We start from the raw sequence: 23,278 nt of genomic DNA, 5'->3' as shown, positions 1-23,278 counted from the left end.
TAATTATTCGTATAATATTCAAATGATTCTAGCCATAAAATAAATTAAAACGATACCTGTAATGCAATCTGCGTATGACGTCAACCTCGATCTATGCTTATACAAGAAATTTTATCAATCAATGACTAGATATACAATAATCAAATATTATAAAATTTCCTGAAAACCTTTAGGTGTTAATATTAAGGTGTTAATATCTTTAATATTTGCAAGTTATTGTTTAGCGCTAATTAGTTAGAATGTAACAAGTGGTGTACCAGAATTGAGATAATTAAGCCACACGAACAATCTTATTTAGATCTTTTTAATTTTTTAATTCTCTTTTGCTCCAATACTTCGTAAAATTAATCTTCGTTAGCTACTACACTTCATAGAATGACAAGAGATAATTTTTCTTATATAACGTTTCATTCATAAAATCTATCATTAAAGTATATCTTCATAAAAATATCATTCCATACTAACGGTATATTTGGTGTCATACGAGATAACAGTTACCAGTGATGACATATGTAACTTTATAAAGATATCTCGTTTTATTATATATTAAAAGAATGTACTCATTGCTGCTATATTTCAGATGAAAAAAAGGAGGCAATGATTTTACAGTAAAATCGTTCGTTTACAACTGATTCATTTACATTTCATGATAATACTGTGCATTCTGAATATGCTATGATTTGGTTTAAAATAATAAATAGTCCATTCTTGCATACTATTGCTCCAGCTTTACTTGTATTTTCGATATTGGTATAAATAGAAAGACAATTAATGTCGTTCGAGTCTATTTTCGGATCATTTATATTACGTTTAATCCATATAGTTATTATATGAGACATAGTATCGTAAAATTTGGAAGAATAAAACGTTCGTACAGGAAGTACATTTTATAAGAACTCCAACAAATCTGCGTGTGCACCTAAAATACAAACTGATAGTGATTGTTCATAAGTTTATGTACATTATCTAATGTCAATCGAAGGTATCAATTCTTTTTCTCCATAAGAGTACTTTTTCATTTATATGTGTTCAAAAATACATGTGTTCAACCGTGAAGCATATGTCACCTACAACGAAAAAGAGTTTTCCTATACTTAATATTTCCTTTATATACCTATGAAAGTCTATTCTTCGCGTAGTATGAAATTATGAATAAATCTGGAATATTGTTCAATCTGAAAGGAAAAATAACTTATTGACATCATTCATTGATACGAGATTCAGAATGTTTGTTTTGTCTTGCAGAGAAAGAAGGCAGCCCTTTCTTTTAATGTGAAATAGAAAGCGAAAATTTGAAAACAGATTTTTTGGAAATTTATTTGCAAATATCGTTTTCAATATCGTGATTTTCTTCCCAATGGTACTGTACTTTCAAATTTTCCAGTATCCCTCTAAAAACAAAAAGTCGAACCTCGTTATTATTAACATAGGCATTACAAGGAAGAGAAGTATTAGAAAGCAGCTCCTTTTTATTATGGATTTCTTTATAATCATGTAAATAAGAAATTCCGGAAATTTTTTCCTCAAAAATTTAATTCTTGTGTTTTGATTGATAATTATTACACTGCATACTAACTTTTCGCATACTGTTCGCGTCTAACAATTTCCTAATAATAACTACTTCAAAATTACATATGTCCTTGCATGAATTCAAAAGTACGTATGATACAATTACAATTGATTCTAAAATAATAATTATTTAAAGATATTAAGATACTAATTAAACGTTTCACTATATTTCAAAATCTGGAACAACAAATTTTTATTTATAAAAAATGAAACTATGGTTATATATTCTTTGTCATGATGCTATTTCTTATTACCATGTCGACATTTTTTAAAATTCATTTTGTTATCTCTACGCAATATGAAAATTCATATACTGCTTAATATTTTTTACATATTATCCATCCACCGCATGATATCTCCTGAAAAATCAAAATATTAATGTTATATTATTACAATGCTTCTTAAATTTCAATTTTTGACAAATTTGAAATCCAATATATTTTGCACAATTATTATTTATCAAAAAATTCTAAGTTAGTAACTTTCTTTTCAAATGGCAAATAACATATACTTTGACTTACTTGTAACTTTTTGCTCCTAATCATCATTTCCTCTTATAGAACATCATTATTGTTCTTATAATTACTACCAGTGTCATAGATATTGTAGTGGCTACAACTGAATTAATAGAAAATGATAAATAACTGTGTATAACACTAACACATAACTGTGTATAACAATGACACATAACTTTTACTTACATATCAGTCGATAAGGGATTACTGTGATATCCTGTTGATGTTTCTTAAGGCACTTGATTAGGTGCGATACGGTATCATTCCTTATGGTATACTGTAGATAAGTATTTTAGAAAATGACAAGAATAAATCTAAATTATTCAGAGGTTCCAGTTTCGGCTTAGACATAAATACAGGACCATTTGCAAAGAAGAAAGGGTGCGTTTCTACAGCCTCGTTATAGTAACCATGAATACCAATCTCTGAATTACTGGTTACTAAACATAAATATCCTATAAAATTTAATATATTTCTTTAATTTTTAATACATACATGAGTTAGTAGTTCTAAATTATGAATCATCCTACCTGTGATATTACACTTTTCCTTATAATATCATCACTCAAATGAACAACATTAAGATCATGTAAACCATGTCATCCTGTCTTACTGTGAAGGTACTTAGTTATGTTATCTAACATTATAAAAATATCATCAAATTCAAGTCCTTTTATTCACATCACATGGCCACGACGATCTGGTTCTTCGTTACATAATGTTCTAAAATTTGTCGTACATATAGGATGTACAAACCGTGGTATCAAGGTATCAGTTCTTCCTTCCCAAGGGACAGTTTCATTAAAATTCTGATAGAATTAAAGATTAATTATTAATATTCTAACAATCATATATGTTAAATACATTATAGTCAACGATATATACCTGAGCGAATGTAGGGGTGATTCCTTGATAATTATAAATGTCATCAGCCCACATCATCGTGCCACTTCTTTGTCCTCCAGCCTCTAGATTAACAGCCTAAACAAACATACAAAATTTTATAGAAGCTGTACAAAATATAGTATATATGCGCAATATTGAAGCGTTCAAGGGGATATAAAGGTAATGTACATCACATACACGTGTACTCTCAGGCAACAAAATACAATTAGATTCAATAGTATAAGCTCTTTTATTCATCATAATAGATTGGAAATTTAAGTGTCTTACGAGGGTGAGTAAAAAGTTACCCGCTCTGTCGGTGTAGAATTTATTTTAAGCAATTATCAAAAAAGACATACATCATTTTTTGACATAATCACTCAATTTCTGTATACACTTTGTCCATTTGCTGAAGGACCTTCGTATTTTCTCATTAAAAAATGTTTTGCCTCCGACCACAAGAAACGAATCACAGCATTCTGCACTGTTTTCCTGCAAATCACCATTGCAAAGCGCCATTACTCGCGCAACGGTCGCAAACGAATTGACGTAACACAATGAAACCTACGCAGCAGCACTGAACAGATATTGACGTCATACGAAGAGTGCAGATGGATCAATACGGTCGACAGAAGTTTTAACTATCTGGAGTGCGGATAAATTTTTACCGAGAGTCGTATAGGAATCTATAATCTGTAAGTACACCTTTGGCTGAATGGAAATTTCTCTTACATATAGTCAAAAATGCAGAAACAGTGTATTGAATTGGAAAGTGATAAAAAATAAGTGAAGTTTCGAGGTTGCATGTGATTGCATGAGTACACAGGACATTTTTAGCGAATAAAAAATAATTTTGAAAGACACGAGACTTATCTTGTATTTTATGCACTCTCTGTGTCCGAATTTCCAGAAACTCTCTATCTTATGACGTGTTTTAGATTAGCCGGAAAATTTTGTATGTACATACAAGAAGTATACGATCTAAGTGGAATATTCCATTATTCTCTTGATACAACAGAAACGAAATTTACAGAACTTCTCAGAAAGTTGGTTTATTATTACCAAATTAATAGAATTAATATACGTTTATCATCTTTACATACCTAAGTCGTGGAGGTTTATCGTGCGTAAAAAATTAGTGTCGTTTCAAAGTTACATTTCGTACATTTTAAGCCTATAATTTGTAACGTACAAAACAATGTAAATTTGAGCTGTTTCTTATCTCCACAATAAGAAAATCCAACTTCACGTTTTTTGCACAATGATATTTATGGAACAGTAATATCATATTATTGCATCGCTTGGAGAATGAAGTCAAGGTACGATGTGACCCTAGTGTAAACGCTGGGATACCCAGCTGCGCCGCACTTATAAGCATAAGACACAATACCTATTTAATACGAGGTTAATTCATGTTGTATCAGCAGTGGTCCGCCGCGGTCAGCCTGAACGGATCGTTAAATTTTTAATCAAAGATACTGAAATATATCAATCGAATTGTATTGAAATTATACTTATATACAGTAATAATCTTCTATTGATTTGTGTATTGGAATACTCCAATTTATAATGTACATGTTGTATGTATTTTGAGCAAAACTAAGATTAGAAGGAAATTAGATTAAATACCATAATGAGGTGTGAGAAGTGGGCAAAACTATTGAATTGTGTTTATCTATTATTTCTAATGTTTAAGACGTCGATTTGATGTTAATTCGAATTGACGTGCCTTCAGATACCGTATAGTTTGTAGTAACTCTGTAACTTAATTACCGTACAAGAATCCTCTCCACCTTGAGCATGTTCGGCGCATATTATACCATCAGTGATATCAGGTGCATTAGGAAATTTGGAATAAGCTATTTTGCATTGGGCGTTCTTAATCACTGGCATTTGTACTTCCATTAATGCATTACGTCGTGGTCGTCCTACGAAGAAAATAAGAAAGATATTTAAGACTGGAACTGTTTAATTTTATTATAAAATTGATATCACTTACTATATCTTAACGCTCCCCATCCAGCAACAAGGGGGTTATAGCCGACGAAGTTGCTCTTTCGTAGGGGCTCTTTCGTAGGGGCTCTTTCGTAGGGGCTCTTTCGTACAAATGGGATATACGTACCCTGAAAAATAAAAAAATAAATGAAAATGCAGGAAACGAATGACCAAAAGTATGAGAAAGAATTGTACACGCTTTATGACACAATATATGTGTACAATAAGAAATATCAGGATATGATACTTCAGTAATACTCAATAGCATATATATATTTGAGGACTTACTCGAAAATGGCACCTCCTCCACCAATCTAAGAATGGCAATATTATGATTGTGTATGTTTTCTATTCCATTCACATGTGCACAATGTGCTGCGGTCAAAACATGCCTAGCCGTTATCAGGGAACCTCCGTACTTCCATAGTGGTTTGTCTGGGTTTCGGGGATTACGAAAACTTAATGCAGCGATCCATGGCCAAGCGCCTAAAATGCAATAGTCATAGTTGTGAATATACATAATTTTTTCTCACATAATGAGTAACAACGATTATTACCTATTCGATATTCGATCATACAGCAGACGATAAGTACATACGTACAAATACTCTGAAATAGAGATTTGATAAAGACAGAAATTAAATTTTTATTCCAGTGGAATATAAATTATTAAATAATTCTATATAATTTCTATTTGAACTATACTGAACTATAAAGTTCAAACGTGTAATTTCTGCCCTAACAGTTTTTGATCTCTATCCATATTATTACTCCTATATCAATTTTTTATTTCAAGCAAAAAGATACTCTTCCTAACATGAAGTAAAAGAAAGAAATAATTCAAGTCAATAAGTAAAGTTACTACCGATAAAATCATAGCATTATTATTTAGTCTAATTGAAATGTACATTGATGTGCTGTTTAATGCCTTTAAAGTTCATTCTTTGCAGTAAATGGCTTATTATTAATCGGAAAGAAAGACATAAAACGTGCCTTCTTGATTGTCCGGTGTGGTACGTACATTCTGGATCAAACAATTTTAAAACATTTATACAGTTCAAAGATGCGTAAGAAAGCGACACCGATTACTCAACTTTCGAAGTAAAAAGCCGATCAAGTCCACCGGATTGCCCTACAGACACGTATTAATCCGTAAGAGTTAGTCATCATGTTGATAATAATTATCTAAAGAAACTCGCGTGAAAATATAAAATTTTAATTGATTAGATATTGTGTTAGCCATACTTAAGAAAGAAAATGAAAATGAATGAATTGAAAGAAAAGGACTACCTTCAACCTCATTTTTTAAATAAACACTTTGTCAGTTTTGCGGTAAATAAATTGTTAGGAATTCAGGACAGTTTTTAGTGAATCATTTTGTTTCGACCGTTCGCGGAGAGACGCGATCGCGAGATAGCACGTCAACGAGAGTTGTAAGTTTCCGTTACGATTAAATAATCGACGCCACGAACTGATCGATCCCCTTATTTCGATTATGATAATAAGGGTAGTTCAATGAAATTCCACAGAATTAACACAAATAAATTAATGTTTATTTCAACAACTTATTAACTAGAAAGATATAAATGGAACAAAAAAAATGTAACTGCGTTTTGGTTGATAAGTAATGCGCGACATACCACATGTGTTGACGGTTCGACTTCTCGAAAAGTTCTGAACGCCTTTCGATTTTTTCGTTTTTTCTGGAAGGCGACCCCCACTACGTTCGGATCACGCCACATTCTTTTACGCGAGGTAAAATACGGGCCACGAGTCGACGTTTCTGGAAGTCGCCCTGCTTAATGAACCATGCGCTTGCCACTACAATGTTTGTTTGCCGGGCAGACACGACGATCCGTCTGCGACATTATAGTGCCGCGATCGATAGTTAAGAATATGACCTATGGTAAGCCGCATGGCGTAACATTCTCCCCCCGTTGAGAGGGTACCGATCAAATTAGCGAGGTGTGGTTGAAGTTCCCATCTTATTTCGTCTCGGTGGCTAGTTGTTCGGGTTTCTCGAGATCGGGTTGAATTGGCAGTGGGACAAGCCTTTTGACGCCCCGATCCAAAATGCTCTTTGCCGTCTGAACTGTAGCTGTCCGGATGACACCATCGGCGCCTGGATGAACCTTGATAACTCGGCCCAGAGGCCAATGCATGGAGGGAACGTTGTCCTCTCTGAGGATGAAGATTGTGCCCTTTTGGATGCTGTGTCCACCCTTGCTCCATTTATTGCGGTTGGTTAGCTCGTTCAAATACTCCTTATGCCAGCGGTTCCAAAAATGTTGTTTAAGCTGTTGGATATGCTGCCATTTGGAGAGTCGGTTCGATGGAATGTCTCTGAAATCTCGATCACGTAAGCACATTAATGAATCGCCAATGAGGAAATGTCCGGGAGTGAGGGCTAGGAGATCATTTGGATCGGTGGAGATAGGAGTTAGCGGGCGGGAATTGAGGACTGCTTCTATTTCTATGATAAGAGTATTACGGTGTTAAGCTCATATGTTTCTGTTTCTCCACTCGCGCTGCGCCATAATATCCTTTGATATTTCCGATCCTCTGGTCGTACGAGGAATTGCCGATACATTTTCTCGATGTCGCCAGTGAGTACGTACTGATGAGCGCGGAATCTAATTAATATACAAAATAAATCTTCCTGTAACTTGGGTCCTGTGTAAAGTGTATCGTTTAGGGAGGTTCCGGCAGTGCTTGGTGCCGATCCGTCGAAAACTACACGGAGTTTGGTGGTTTGACTCGATGCTTTGGTCACGCCATGATGGGGTAAATAGTATCCGTTGTCGTCGGAGTGGTTGACATTGACCTTCGTCATGTGTCCCAATGCCAGGTATTCCTGTATTATTCTGATTCGAAGCGTTTGTCGTGCTGGAATCGGCGATTGAGTGAGGCGAGTCGTTTAATTGCCAGCGTTTTAGAGGATCCGAGTGACTGAAGCTGATCATTGAAATGTAGAGCGACGATGTATCGTCCTTCGCTGGTGCGTCGGGTGTGGGCTTGGAAGTGTTCTTCGCATCGTCGATCTGCCCTCTGAGATATGTTTAATTGATGGTCCTTCATCGATTTCCCAAAACCGCGAGGGGTCTGCTTGTAAAGTCGTCGTGGATGTGTGAAATATGTTTGTCGCGGTTTGGGAAGTTGGACTCCCCAACTATAATTATTTTACTACAGAATCCTCAAAAACATGATGTATGTATATATATCCTGAAATATTATCAGTCTGTTGTCAAGTTATAGAACATTATGGAAATTGCCAGTTAAAGTCATAAAAAACAAAAAATAGGGAAGTTCGTTAAAATATGTGATTTTCCAATCAAGATATAGAATTTATTCGAGTAATATAGATTACGGTAGAGATGGTGACGGTAACAATGAGTGGACTGATTCTTCGTGCGAAAACAAATTGGAAGCGCAGAGCGATGTATTGTTTCAGCGAATATCGATTTTAAAGCACGGTTTTAAAGTACGTGTGCGTTTGACTAGGTGTGTTAATTAATATTGCTGTCTGATTTTCGATATGTAAATACAATATCTACATATCTTTAAACTTATGATAATTGAACTAACAATTTTTTTAAATTTAAATTAAACTTATGATAATTGAACAAACAATTTTTTTAAATTTATATTAATATTTATCCTTTTAAACGCAACAATTTTTTTTAATAATAACTTCACTCGTAAGTCAGCTGCGCACATATTTGATCGTTCTTTAAAGCTTGAATCTCTGCGAAGAGAAAAAATCTTTCAACCAACAAGAATTGGTTCTACGTTTTCTATCCATTTCCTTCCAGATAAATCTCTCTATCTAAAATCCTTATTTCCGTATTTCCTTGAAAAGGTTAAAGTCGTTTTGTATAAAATCCAATGTAGAGAAGAAGGAAGATCCGCAAAAGATTCTTTCAGCTTTGCCTATGTTTGAGCTCGAATCAAAGCAATCCTATTCCCAATAGGGTGACTATGCGTTTAACTTCTCATAGAATCTCTCTGATTCCGTGTGATACCTTCGGTGTTTTTGAAGTATGTAATTGATGTCGTAACGTCAACGCTTTGCAGTGCGAATTCAATTTTGAGTTGCAATTTCCCTGTTTGCGTGGCAAAAGCATAAAATCGATAGCGCACGTTTCGATAAACACGTTTTCTTTGCTGATGGCGCACTGTAAATATAAATATTTGAATAAATATCGCGAATTTCATGTTGCTAAAAGATTTATACTATTTATTCGTAAATAACTGTTGGATATGTTTAAGTTGAAACCACTGCATTAGGTTTTTTTTCTTGTTTAAAATTATTTGTATTGGTAAATTGAATGAAAGTTCTAACATGTAATTTGTTCTTCTTTTATAAATAGTTTACAGAGAATAAAGCGTGGGTAACTCAAGACTGTCGCGATCATGACACTATACATACCTATGTATAGCACGTATACTAAGCTAACTGAAATAGCAAGTCAGAGAAATGGAAACTTAGGAAAATCTAAAGGAAGATAAAACGTTCGAGCCTTGACAGGAATATGAGATGCTAAGTAATCTTCCTAAGTAATCTCCTCCAGCTTTTTCTATTTTGATCAATAATTATTAGTACATGTTAGGAAAACAAATAGAATTTTTGTTCTCAAGCGAGGTATAATTTAAATTTTGTATGTACACAAAAATGTTAAATATCTGTAATAAACATGGTACAATCAATTTTTTTACATAAAATTATATTGTATAGGCTATTGTTATTTAAACATTTTAAATTGGATGAAGGAAAAAAATGACGCAAATAAAACGTAGAACATTTTAATTAAAGAGACTAATATAGAGATTTATCTACTTAACTGTGATTAAATCATCTCCACTTAACGCTCTACCTCTTCTATTAATTATGCTTCGTTAAACTATGATTACAGAGGATGGGTTTTTTGATAAAATGACATTTTGACAAATATATATAGATCGATATATATAGATATAGATAGACAAATATATAGATTCTTACAACAGTAGTTATGAATGAACAGTAGTTATTGTATCAATTCCGTTCTTCAGAAGCTTCATTTGTGAAAAGACAATTCGCCAGAATATGGATTCACTGTAGTTATAGCTATAGGATTTCAATCTAGTTGACAGACTTGCTTTACGTAGAGAATATCTGTCTCTTGTTCTACCTTATCGCGATTCTCTCCTCATCTTATACGCTTTGTCGAGCAAAGTAATATTGGCATATATCTCGGCTCTGGTTACAATCATTAGTTTCCGCCTAAACGGTTAGAATCACATAGCTCGCGCTCTACTCTCGTTTATTCAACATTCAGGCCATATGGTCGCATGCGACGAGTTTTATGTTAATTACGACCGATTACAATACCTTTCTTTCGTTTACAAGGAACGACGAGACTGGCAGTTGCGTGATTTGCAATGCAAAAGCCGCGATATCTGCACGATAACCTAACCTCAACCGATTTTGTTGTACTATTCTTATGTGGACTTCGTTTGTACCACTTTCGTAACAAAAATAGAATACGTAGAACACAGCATTCCGTTATGCGATATTGTCGATTCCTAACATCCGAAAAATCAGAGATAATTTTTTCTCTACAGTTGTACATTTGTGTGAAAAATTACGAACGTAAAGTTGTTTGGTGCATGCACAGTCCTCCCCTCCCCTGCATTTGTGTGGACATGCTAGAAAGATTCACTTTTCCACGGTGAAACTGTATGTATTATAATTTCATTTTTACAAAGGTCGAACATCCTACTATGCATAAATTTAATATTAATATAAGCAGGTTTCGTGTTAAGTATTACATCTGACGTATAAGCACACGTGTGTACGAGCCTTGGTTTTAAATGTCTTATAGTAGACACCGAAAAGATTATTCAGTTGGATATCTGACTCAACATCAATATTTTACTAAGAGATAACATGTTAAGAACACGTTGGTGGATGGCATGGGAGATGATGAATGAAGACATACTTCTGTGAGATACGTAAAATAGTAGTCAGAACGTATTTTGGCGCTTGGGGACAGCAACAGCTTTTTTTTTTGTTTTTATTTATTTGTTGAAATTACAATCAATTCTCGCGTTCAGAATTTTCAGTAATTTTTCTGGCGTGGCGCAGTGACATGGCTGTTTATTTACAATAAGTTAATACTTATTATAGATAGGTATAATTTATAAGTATTATAAGTAAGTGCATATGCTTAATTTGGATAATTAAATGAATCTAACGTTTAGGTCTAGCGGGTAGTGCCTCTTCAGCCTGCGAATCTGGTCCGTCGTATCGAGTAGTCCAGTGATTAGGGGGTTTCGGTGTTTCTTGACTCTTTTGCTATATCTGTCGCTATATTTTGCTATTTCCTCTTTGACTGTAGGTATCTTGAGGTCGCGATGGATGGTTTCGTTGGTAACATACCAAGGTGCGTCTATTAAGGCTCTTAGCGCTTTCGATTGGAATCGTTGTAGTATTTCGATGTTGGAGTTACTTGGACAGCAACAGCTGGTGATACTGTCATACACCTCCATTTATAAACTTTCGAAAATCGATGTGACCTTCAAACTTTAGTGTATTCTGTTTCACTGCACAAAATGTTTCCGAAACGTAAGTTTATTGTTACAATAAACTTGACTAGTGGCTCTGAAATACTATCCTTGAAAAAACAATGGGGAAATTGGAGCAAAAAAAAGAAGGAAATAAACAAAGACCTTGTTGGTTCGTAAAAATAAAATATGCTACAGGAAAAACTTTTTCCAACGGATTGAGATGCGACTAGCTTTAAAAGCTGTGACGCGAATCGAGCGTTTGTCTACAAGAGCGCATTTTCGGTGGATATATATGTCGGAATGACATTGGGGATAGGGTTGTCGGTGTTTGAGGAGTCTTCATTGAAGGTAGCCATCGTTGCGGTGTAACGAAGATACGATTTATTGACACAGGTATGAATAACACAGGTTTGACAATCTACCACGGCGGTGAGACGTCCGCGACACTAGTGACAGTGGTCTCCGGTTCAATAACGAATCCGCGGCCAACGGGATGACAGATGGGCGTTCTCGCTGAATCTAAGTCTGACTCGTAAAAATAATTGCTGAGCGTAAAGACGTTATTCTTTGGTCGACGGGAGCGCGTAAAAGAATGCCCGTCCCGTCCCGATGATGCCACAGAGGAAAACTATAATGGGGTGTGTCTAAGGACACGAGATCATCGGATTCGTCGAGGAAAGCCTTCGTTTAGGAAGTAAGGGAAATTGACGTTGCTGCTAATTGGTCAATCTCCATATCGGTGGTTAGAAAAAGATGCTAGCCGCCCTCGAGGGAAAGTTGCTAGTGGGAGACGCCGCTCGTTGAAAAATATGTCTCCCCTATCTTCCCGTAGTTGGGACAAAGACTGTTTGTCTGTTTGAAGGACTTTAGTTAACTAAACCTTAAGATTTATAACGGGCCCTCGGGCTAGCCGAACATGTACTGCGGAGACGCATCGACATCTGGCAATCATTTTATTCGAAGAATAGGCTCTGCGTGTGGCGAGCCACGGGACAGAAACCGTTGGAATGTTTACTGTCGCGTGTCACCACGAATATTTCTTTTATGGAGATCTATAGAATTACTCCATACCTTTGTTAGACAAAGCGTTCATCCCGTGACCGCGGCTACGTTCGGCGACTGACTGTCGCCTCGAGCCAAAGCTCACCGTCACTAATCTCGAAAAATTACAATCGGATTGAATAGCTACAATAGTTTAGTTACAGTTATAGTGGACTTTAGATTGCAATGTTGCGGGGCTATCCCAAGGTTCCGGTGTCCTTTCATCTCCGACATATATTTAACTATATATATTAACTATATATTTTCCCTAGGAACAGTAAGATTTTAACGATACAACTTTATCAAGAGATCTTAATGTCATAAACGGTATCGAAACTTCGTAATTAATATTGTTAAGGAAGAAAATATTGGTAATCTCCTCGAACGACGAGCGCCTGATATTCACAATTAGAACTCGATATCTTAGCTTCTTATAATATCCTAATAAAATGTTATTTATCGATTACAATTGTCCTGTCGTATTTTATTGTGTTTGCTTTATAAATGTGAACTTTATTCAAAAAGAGTTCATCGATATAACGGTATTGAAGAGAACTACTCGAGAAACTATATCTAGCCCTTGGATGGAGGGATTGCTTGCTTCTTACAATCGAATAATTGGAGTGTAACTAGAAACACGAACGGTAGTTTAGCAATGGAGAAGAACTTTAGAACGACAGCAATTTTCTTCTTGTTTCTTTGAGAAAGGCACCGTTCATTTTATGTTTGACGAGAATGGGGTTGTTGGACGAATTTGATTAAAAAGGAAAGATCTTTAACAAATATTCTTCCCATTGATACATTCCTATATTTTTGATTTAATTATTTGAAAATGCAATTTTGCATATACCTATGTGCAATTATATACTATAATCGCAGGCGTTTCTTTAAAATGATGTACTATTGAAACAAGGCAAAGTATCGTCGAATTCTTCTAGATTCAGTTTCTCAAAAGAATGGCTCTATTGATTAACCAAACATAGTTCCCATAAGCATATACGTACTTCTCAGAAAAGATAGTTATATCTAGATCAATATTACTCCCCACAGTGACCTATATGTCAAAGAAAAAAAAGACACATCAAGTATTAAATCATACTACTATTACGTCCACTATCTCTACAAATCTTCCACTCTTGGAAAAGTCTATCTTATTCAAACGTAACGTAACTCAAATTAAATCTTTTCCATCATCATAAATACGAAACATTTATAAAATTATCATCTTCGATTATTTACTCAACATCTAGCTAACAAAATCTTCTCCATCGCCGTACCCCTTAATCCTGACTGCGTACAATTAACGTATGAATAGTTAATTTATTGAAATTTAAACGACCATTTTACGCTACTTGTACTCGAATGATTTTAGGATCTTGCTGTATCTCTTGCACAGTGTTATACTGACAGGCGAGAAACATAGAAACGTAACTTCCGATCCACTGATTTACCCTAAACAGACGATGATAGGTTATATGGTGGACGCAATACAGAAGCGTTTCCGATGCAATTCGAAGGTGAGTTGTTACAATGGAGTTCATCGATCCATAATGACTATTTCCCCGCCAACTACAGCCTGTAATAACGGAATAGCCAATAAAGTATATCCTGTCGATTTAATCGTTACCCCCACGGTGCACCGCGCGCACGGAGATCGGATCGGTGATTTTCACGTGATGTTTCGCAAATCGTGAGGCGCTCGCGTGATTCGCGCGTTTTAAGCGTTCCCGCTCTTCCCGTCCGATAGAAAGAGAAAGGGAACAGGGGTGGAAGGAAGAGGGAAGATACGTGATGCGGGTTCAACCTGCCGCGGGAACCTTTAAAGAAAGTCGGTGCAACGGGAGAGATGTAATTTTAATAAGTTGGAGAACAAGTCATTGTAAAAGATGGATATTCAGATGTTGGAGATGCAGCAGATTTACGACTCGCTGGAATTAAGTTAGTTAAGGTGTTGAAAACCTAACGTCTTTTCAAAGGCGTTTGCCGCGTTTCTTTTCAAATCAAAATACATACATACGATACGTACAATGTATGCGCCTAAAGTTTTAAAGTTAATTTCTATTCAAGGAATGGACTGTTTTATTATAGGTTTAGGAAATTGAAAAGAAGCAATTGCTTGTTTCTAAGAAAGAATCGCGAGAAGTACAGTTAGAAACTGTATTGTGAGTCACTTTTCCTGGTTTCCGTAACGAGGAAGTGAAAAAGAAAAAAAAACGCAGACAAGTCAGCGTTTACCGTAGCTAAATGGAAGATACGCAGGTACGAGTCGTTACAGTTTTGTCGTTGCAACGATTCCCGCTGCGTAATTTGATAATGAGCAGTTGAAAAATAGCAGCGTTGTGTCCGTACTCTTTAATATCCCATTATATGGAAGTTAACGACCGGAAAATACACTGCTCGACTACTTGAAGGAAGTAGCTCATGAGCAAGTCTTTTGTATCCTCGCAATGGTATAATTCCTGTAACGTCTCGTTCTCGGAGGATTTATTTCGTTGATTTGTACTTGTTTATTGCTTTTGTGTTTTCATGAATGGAGCATGTCGCATGCGAATCGTAATATGGTTTTAATGGCGTTTCGACTTCAATGATATCAGCGGCTGATTGCGCTTCCCGTAAGAAGCTTCCAATCATTATGTATTTTAGGAACTACAAATAAGGATATTTAGAGAACGAATTAATTATTCAATTGTTCGCGCAAGAAATACCTGTCTCTTTTTCGAAAGTTATAAATGCTGTTTTCAAGGAGTTCCTTAGCTCACCATAAAACAGATAAGAATCTTTGGTTCCGTCTAGAAAAAGAAACCTTCAGATCAAACCGAAAGGGGTTCGGATTATATTTTCTAATCGTATTTGTATATTTCTTTTTACGGTCAGCTTGTCATCCACGTACAATCGAACAGAGAGTCCATTAATTATTTCCCTTCGACTTGTTTCAGGGGGAGCATCTCGGAAGTCATGCCGGCTGACGAGTTCGCTGGAAATCGAAACAGAAGCAAACCAAGACTGCAACCACCTTAACGAACCGCTATTATCACTGGCAAGGTCATCGGGCAGACCGGATCTAATCATGCTCACGCCGACCATGCTTCCTGTGCACTCGTTCCTCTTTCTTAACGACGTCAACCAGAAGATCGGGTGCTAAGAAATTCGAAATCGAGTTGATTGAAAATCTCAAGGAATATTAAAAAAAAATACGAATAAACAATTTGATATAGAAATCATCCATTTTGGGCAAAGAAAAGAAACAATCAGAAAAAGGAATAACCACAGAAGCTCTGAATTTCATTGCTTCCTAATGGTACTTCCTTGGATATTTTTACATTCTGGAGGCGTGAACGAACTCTGAAAAACAGAAACGACTTCTATCGGATGATCGAAAGAACTACCTGGACACTGAGTATAATTATTCACACGTGCGGATGCCATTTCCGGCATGTTTCTCCATGAAGAAGGTCAGCTTCAGTTTTTGCCACTTGTAGATAGAAGTTGAAGTGGCGGACGTCTTAACGAGGTTGCTAGAATGTCAAAGAAATAGATGAGGGAAATATTATGAAGATATATTTATGAATATCTAATTGAGCATTTAATTAAGAACTTAATCGAAAGACCAAAATAAGTTGGTTCTTGAGACCAAGTACCTATCTAAGTATAATAGTCTTTTGTACTTACGGTTTAGTAAGAGGACTCGAGTAAAACGATTACTCGTTAAAAGGAACAATATAATAATCATGCCTCCGCAGACGGTGGTCTCTGCTTTCATGCCTCATCGCGGAGAATCTCAGCGAAAAAAGTGTCCCGAAGCGTGAGCTGAAAGGTGGCTATCTAGGCTGCCTAGTGAATGCCGTCGCCATGGTGGAGCTGGCGTGTAGCAACTCCCTAAGTCCAGGAACCTAATCCTGCGTCAGAAAGACAAAATTCGCTACGGAGAAAAGTAAACAAAAATATATATATAGGGAAGAAGCGACAAAGATTAAAGATCGCTAAGAATTACAGGTAATTTAATGATAAAAGGGAGAAAGAATTGTCTAAAAATTCTACTGGGAAAGAAAAGAAAGATTAAGCCTCCAACGAGAAAGACGTGCTCAAAAGCGAGTCCTGCGTAGCGCCATGTAGAGGAGCAGGAAGAAAATATTGGTAATCTCCTCGAACGACGAGCGCTTGATATTCACAATTAGAACTCGATATCTTAGCTTCTTATAATATCCTAATAAAATGTCATTTATCGATTACAATTGTCCTGTCGTATTTTATTGTGTTTGCTTTATAAATGTGAACTTTATTCAAAAAGAGTTCATCGATATAACGGTATTGAAGAGAACTACTCGAGAAACTATATAGAGGATTTAATTAATGTGTGGATCAACGTATGTATCACTATATGTAACAATAATATTGACTGTATATGTACGTGTGTAATAAAAGATTTCCGGTTTACAATGTTTACGATACTGATATAAAAATACCATATAGAGGATTTAATTAACGTGTATATCTACGTATATATCATTATATGTAACAGTAACATTATGTGCATATGCGTATAATATTGGTTAAATGTTAAATGTTAATATTGGTTAAATGCGTTAAAGTGAAATGTTATTTACCTATTCAAGATAGCAAAGTAAACATACCATATAGAGGATTTACTACTGTTAACATTCGGTATTCTCGTATTCAAAATATTTAACCAAATAATTTGGGAATCCAGCGGACGAGCTTGTATTTAATATGATTATATTTAATATAACAACTTTACTCAATATACGCGTAGGATTTTAAATGTCATGAGGGTTGCAGCGGACTCAATTTTAATGTACCTCGATATCTTAGCTTCTTATAATATCCTAATAAAATGTTATTTATCGATTACAATTGTCCTGTCGTATTTTATAGTGTTTGCTTTATAAATGTGAACTTTATTCGAAAAGAGTTCATCGATGATTATCCATTACAGGTTGTTAATAAACCTGAATTATGCACAAAGGAATTGCTGTTAATAACTTAAGATTCTCTGCCCGTCGTACAGGGTACATATAGTAATTATTCTCGACGATCGTAACGTTTAAGTCCAATTCGAGCTTATAGTCCCATGCGAGTTAAACAACGACAATAGTTTGAATTTCTATTTGTTCGTTTGTCGTCTGTTTATACCCGGAGCACCTGCTGTAAACCAATACAAAATTTATTAGATCTATAAATAACACATATAAAACTTATTAATTTATAATTAATATAAAATAGGAGAGCACGAAACTTCCTATTTTATGGATATGTTAAATCTTTGTAAAAAATACCATATCATTAGTATCATTTTAATCGTTCTAAAGGATTTAGCCGCATAAAACTGTGACCCTTGGAAGAATCGATGTTCACGCGTGACAAATTGAAATTGTGCGAAGGTTCCGGTACGAACATCACAAGCCGAACATCGATACCAGGGGCACAGGCACATGTTCTGGGTTCATTATATATTTATAAACGGCTGACGATTCAGTGGATGGTCCGGGTAAATTTAAATTGTAAATGAACGCATTGCTGGTTTCAAGTAAAAGCCTGGATAAGAGCGGATATGGTATGAGAGTCTGTCGTGGAAAGGGGAACAGGCCGCTTTTATTTGTAAAGTTTGAATCTCCTCGATATTGAAGATGTTGAAGCTGCAAGTATGTATTTCATTTTAATCCATTCGAGACCGAGATTTAATTGTAACACGATACCTAGGTGTCGGTACGATCTGAATGTTTAGTTGGAATGATTCTGTGTTTTACTCTCTCCAGGGTATCCTTTTCATACTTTGATTTTAAATCGATGACAATCTTAAATAGTATGCCTCATATTTTTAAAATATAAAATTATATACTATGTTATTCTATAATGTATTATGTACAGTTATATATATATAATAATTCTATATTGAAAAAAATATGAAATTAACATGATATATACATTACTACATAAGTTATATATAAAATATCTATATTATACCCTTGCCTACTGACTGTTATGAATTTCTTTCGGTCTCGAATGCGTTAAAAGAGAGCGCAAAGAAGTCGAAATTACTTATTGTAATTAGTAAAACGACCTGAGAGGCAGACAGATACAAGAAAGAAGGAATATTATATTAGCGGCATTATCATGTTTTTGCTCTCTTTAAGTCTTTCAACGAGACAGACAATCTACAGGTATTAATCGACCAATTTCTCCAAGCTGATAACTTCGAATTGATGTTTATATATAAGAAGTGTTATGTGTTAATCTGTCTAAATGTTTAAAAGGTGTTATAAATTAAATGTTGTTAAACGATACGTAATTGCCTTTTGATCGTAAATTTTACTATCAAGGGGTCTTTTATGTATGCGTAATCATTGTGAATTATAACAATTTATGTGATCGATATTAAAGGTGTTTAAAAGCATGTATTTTTTTCTATATTATTATTCTCCTATATTATTATGCTATATTATTATAGCATTCCTATATTATTATAATATCCAATTACATGTTGATACACAAGATATACAGATTATTATTTATAACGTTTTGGTTTTCTTAATTGAGTCATTCATTTAGTACAAATGATAAGAAATTAGTAATAATTCACAAAAAAGGGATATTGTAGTAGGAATATTATAAAAAAACATTTTCTGTTTTAGTGTAGAGTTACTCCTTACAGACAGTGTCGTACAAATCTGTACGTCTCTGAGAAAATGTAGGTATCTGAGCCCTTACTTCCTCAACAACTTTTAGATCTGATAGAAAAAAGAAACATACGAAGTAATAAGTAATGCTTACTAATAAATTCAACAAATACAGAGGAAGATGGCTAAATCGATAAATTAACGAGACTAAAAATTAATTACATCATGGATCTCTCGCTTTTAATTTTAAGCTGTAAATTACCGATATCGGTGACTTTTTTTTTTTATTTATTTGTTGAAATTTTTTTTTTTTGATATCGGTGACTGCCATATTCTCTTGAGTTTCCAAATCGTAAAGAATCTTTCCCCAGGGATTGGTCAACTGTGTATGTCCCCATGCGACGTAACTTGCTTAAGGAACACGAGCCGGTGATATGCAGGCAACGTATAATTGATTATCATTCGCTCTGAAACGCTGAAGTAATGACCAATGCAGTGGTCCAGTGGTCATATTGAAGCAGGTCATATAGAAGCAGGAAATATGAAGCCACCGAATACCAATTAACTTCGTAGTTGCACGGTTCACATTCCATCATTTCTGAATATGCGAGGACAGTCCTCTTATTGTGCTTTTAATTCTTTTATTTGTTTCATTTTCAGCAAATATACTGGTTTTTTAAGTTAAGCTTCTTTTTATACAGAGTTACAGATTATATTAATTTTATATAGAATATATTTAAGAAAGATATTTAATTTTTTGCTAGTTAAGTATTGATCGATTAAGTTACTGTACCTTTGTTCCGATAAATGCGTGCCATTTCCTCGAATCTAATATCATAGCAAATGCCAATACCTATTTTGCAGCCCTTCACATCGAACGTCGTTAGGGAGTTACCAGGACTGAGTGAATCACTCTCTCGAAAAGTAATCTTATTAGGAATGTCGATGTCGAATAGATGTACCTAATAACATAAAAATGTAGTCGCTAATTCTATTGCTGCAACTTTTGTAATTTAATATCAAAGTTACCAACTCCTAAACTTTAATTATTTTTTATTTAATAACTGACAGCGTTTTTATCACTTTCTTTTATTAAAAAATCTTATCATTTAATAATGTTTAAAAAGGAGAAAAAATAAATATAATAATATTTTAAGTATGTGAAAAATTTATATTACACGTTACAACAAAAATGGGCGTTTCCCGTATCATAACGTATTTTATAAACCGTAAATTATAGAATTGGTTATAGTATACGTATGTACATATGTATATTCCTAAATTATTCCTAGATAGAGTCACTTTCTTCACCCCAATATTTTCAAATTCAAAGCCATAAAGGAATATATTACTTACCTTTCGGTGTTTTGCTATCAAAGTTCCATCGGGACCCCAAATAGTACAGGTATTGTACAATTTATCGCCCTCTATTTCAGGCATCGTACCACCAACTACATAGATGTTGTTTTCTTTAGCTGCGTTCGATGAAGCAACGCTCGTTTCACCATCAGGAATACTCTCGGCGTATTTTGGAAAGTACTCTGCATTGCAATATTTCAATTAATGAAAAATAACTGTCTTTTGTTTCAACCATAAATTAAATTGAAATTTTTGTCAGTTTTTTATTTTTTAAATTATGAAAATAACTAAGTTTTATATTTCGACTTAATTAAATATGCAATTACTTAGCTAATAGTATATATAATAAATTGTTTCTACAGGTTCAAAATGAAAAATGAATATTTAGAAATATTTAATTACGACAATGCTATTTGTGTTAGCATCAGTGGCTTGTTACTCAACGACTTTGCTAGTACTTTTTGAAACATAAAGTTAGTTTTCAATTAACACTTATACTAGAGGCGGAATTATAAATGCAAAATAATTGATAATACTAATTTATAAGTACCTAATTATTAGTATCTTAAAAAATATATTTATACAAAAATCACGATAATCATGAAAATGGGGAAATCCTATATTCTCGACTCAATTCACAATCTTTATGGAAGTATAAACGGTAAGGTAATTTGTCTACTCTTACTTTTTCTATATAGTTGTTACACACATAGTAAATTATTGAAAAAAAAACAAATTATTACGTATTCCATATGGTGAATTAAAGCATTCAGGAAGAGCTATAATATCAGCATTGTGCTCTTTTGCGCTAGAAATGTAGGAATCTGCCCGCTCTACATTTTTGCGTTTTACTTCATTTACTTCAAGTTGTACCAACGCCAAGCGAAATGCTAAAATGTTGGAAAAGTTAAATACATTCGGTTATATATTTCCCATACTTTTTATCTATAAATACTTTTTACATAGTGAATACTTACTCGACATCGTTCGCACTACTTGTTTAGCGATGTTTGTAAGTATCATAATGTTGAGGTTATGTATGGTACTACTCAATATCAACATTACGTAAGCAATACGCAGGGATTTTTAATAATTCTTGGTAAAGTTTAGGACATTAATTTTGATGTAATTGTAAACAGTATTTGTTCACAATTTGTCCATTTACTTTGCAACAAAAAGAACGCATCTGCAAGCGTGTTAATCGGATAACGACGAACTTCATTTCGCAAACACCGACACGTGAAATATTTTGAAGTTACGTCGACGCGAGAGTAATTGGTTCCCTTAAATTACTCAATTTCCATTTTTTTCGCCATGTATATTCGAGTATTGCATTTGAATTGCAGAGCAGTCGAAAGTAGAGGAGCACCTCGCCGATATATCGACAGGAACATGAATTTTTTTTCATAGGGCGAATATTTTTTCCATTGAATTATTAAACCGAGTCAAATTTTCAAACTCAACCACTTAATTTAATCGTTTTACATAAAACATTTCAATCTTTTTTCTTCTAAATACTTTACCTATATTTCATCTGGCTGAATATTCCATATTTTTAAAGCTTGTTGATAATTACAAATACGTAATTATCATTCTGAAGCTAGAAATTTGAAGTAAAATTGCTCTGCGCGAAAGGAAATAACTCAACGTTTTATATATAGCTGTTAAAATGATATAATAAGTTTCAGTAAAATAGCTTCACTAAAATTTGTGGTTTTTTTCCTTTTCTATTTTTTTTTTTTTTTTGTTTTATGTGTTCAAGGGCGAACGTTCTCTCTCATTTCTTGTATTTTTATGAGTGTTACGACTGTTCGCGGAGAGACGCGGTCGCGAGGAAGACGCGTCAGCGAGAGGCGTAAATTCTCGCTACGATTCGGTGAATCGACGCCGCGAAGTAGTCGTTCCTCTGTTTCGATTAAGATAACAGAGGTGGTTGAATGAATATGACACAGTAGTAAGTTATATTTCACCGTTTATTCCACAACTTATAACGAGGATAGTTACACTGGTGCGTATGTACGAGATGAGTGAGTGACTGATCTGCGGGGTGTATACCCGCTCGAAGGATGTTGACCGTTCGAAGGATGTGAAATCAGTACCGTCTTGGGAGACGATGATGTGTCGGAGGAAAGCTAAGGATGGGTGTGTCTAGCGCACGGGACTATCGGATTTGTTGGTGCCGATGTTATTTAGGAGAGTGAGGGAATAGGCTTCGGTTCTAATTGGTTAAACGAAGGGTCTCAACCGCCCTCGAGAGAAAGTGGTTAGTGGGAGGACAGTTGCAGCGTACGTGCGAAAAACCAACTTTCCTTAGTTAAGCCGTGGTAGACAATAGTCTCGAGAAATTCCTCGGAAACAGATGTTTGTTTGAAGGACCTTAGCAGGCAAGTGACTCGGGTTTATGACGGATGCTTAAGGCTATTGAGGGTACGCCGTACGGAAGAGCGGACATCTGGTGTCCGTCTGGCCCGCGGTGTGTGACCTGGGCCAGGCAGAGAGTCGCCCGGCGTAACAATGAGGAATTTAGCCTTTTTACACCACGAGAGCCTCAACGTTTTCATTTTCACGCCTACGCTACGCTCGTTAAACACGTTCTAATGAGACCATGTGCTGACATTGCGAGTTTTATTATTTTCGCACAATAATTTATCATTTTAGATTTCAAATATTACATTCATACATTTTTCGTTGTAAATTTCTTTTTCTATTTAAACAATTTACCATTGTTGC

General features: G+C 34.9%; 2 protein-coding genes and 3 long non-coding RNA genes across 11 annotated transcripts; all 5 read right to left on the bottom strand.

Moving 5' to 3' along the window:
• Positions 1-288: 288 nt before the first annotated feature.
• Positions 289-1,171, bottom strand: LOC143304158 (uncharacterized). Its single transcript, XR_013060864.1, has 2 exons — positions 1,115-1,171; positions 289-919 (listed from the first exon to the last, which is right to left on the bottom strand). It is a non-coding gene; the product is annotated as an uncharacterized LOC143304158 (long non-coding RNA).
• A 146-nt stretch (positions 1,172-1,317) lies between these two features.
• Positions 1,318-3,664, bottom strand: LOC143304155 (uncharacterized). 5 transcript variants are annotated; one of them, XR_013060854.1, is made up of 7 exons: positions 3,329-3,525; positions 2,970-3,065; positions 2,615-2,893; positions 2,271-2,539; positions 2,091-2,187; positions 1,577-1,928; positions 1,318-1,391 (listed from the first exon to the last, which is right to left on the bottom strand). It is a non-coding gene; the product is annotated as an uncharacterized LOC143304155 (long non-coding RNA). The 5 variants fall into 5 exon arrangements; XR_013060855.1 differs by having other exon boundaries at positions 1,824-1,928; XR_013060852.1 differs by lacking the exon at positions 1,318-1,391 and adding an exon at positions 3,538-3,664 and having other exon boundaries at positions 1,452-1,928; positions 3,329-3,461.
• Positions 3,665-4,565: 901 nt separating this feature from the next.
• On the bottom strand, positions 4,566-7,195 carry LOC143304154 (venom serine protease Bi-VSP-like). Its single transcript, XM_076626525.1, has 5 exons — positions 6,605-7,195; positions 5,522-5,573; positions 5,253-5,450; positions 4,969-5,092; positions 4,566-4,897 (listed from the first exon to the last, which is right to left on the bottom strand). Exons 1-4 carry the CDS (start codon positions 6,704-6,706, stop codon positions 5,004-5,006), a joined length of 441 nt encoding a protein of 146 aa, XP_076482640.1. The 5' UTR covers positions 6,707-7,195; the 3' UTR covers positions 4,566-4,897; positions 4,969-5,003.
• A 1,695-nt stretch (positions 7,196-8,890) lies between these two features.
• LOC143304152 (omega-amidase NIT2-like) lies at positions 8,891-21,636 on the bottom strand. Of its 2 annotated transcripts, none has more exons than XM_076626518.1 (5): positions 21,526-21,636; positions 21,292-21,438; positions 20,546-20,730; positions 19,983-20,151; positions 8,891-9,139 (listed from the first exon to the last, which is right to left on the bottom strand). In XM_076626518.1, the coding sequence occupies exons 1-5, from the start codon at positions 21,608-21,610 to the stop codon at positions 8,949-8,951; spliced, it is 777 nt and encodes a 258-aa protein (XP_076482633.1). In that variant the 5' UTR covers positions 21,611-21,636; the 3' UTR covers positions 8,891-8,948. The 2 variants fall into 2 exon arrangements, with proteins under 2 accessions (XP_076482633.1, XP_076482634.1); XM_076626519.1 differs by lacking the exon at positions 8,891-9,139 and adding an exon at positions 19,552-19,787 and having other exon boundaries at positions 21,526-21,635.
• On the bottom strand, positions 15,359-18,517 carry LOC143304157 (uncharacterized). 2 transcript variants are annotated; one of them, XR_013060863.1, is made up of 3 exons: positions 16,224-18,486; positions 15,941-16,069; positions 15,359-15,692 (listed from the first exon to the last, which is right to left on the bottom strand). It is a non-coding gene; the product is annotated as an uncharacterized LOC143304157 (long non-coding RNA). The 2 variants fall into 2 exon arrangements; XR_013060862.1 differs by having other exon boundaries at positions 15,941-18,517.
• Positions 21,637-23,278: the final 1,642 nt, after the last annotated feature.

The sequence above is a fragment of the Bombus vancouverensis genome, unplaced genomic scaffold (assembly GCF_051014615.1).
Source record: "Bombus vancouverensis nearcticus unplaced genomic scaffold, iyBomVanc1_principal scaffold0024, whole genome shotgun sequence".
NCBI classification, from domain to species: Eukaryota; Metazoa; Arthropoda; class Insecta; order Hymenoptera; family Apidae; genus Bombus; species Bombus vancouverensis.
The sequence above is the reverse complement of the archived record's forward strand: the minus strand, read 5'-3'. Positions and strand labels throughout refer to the sequence as shown.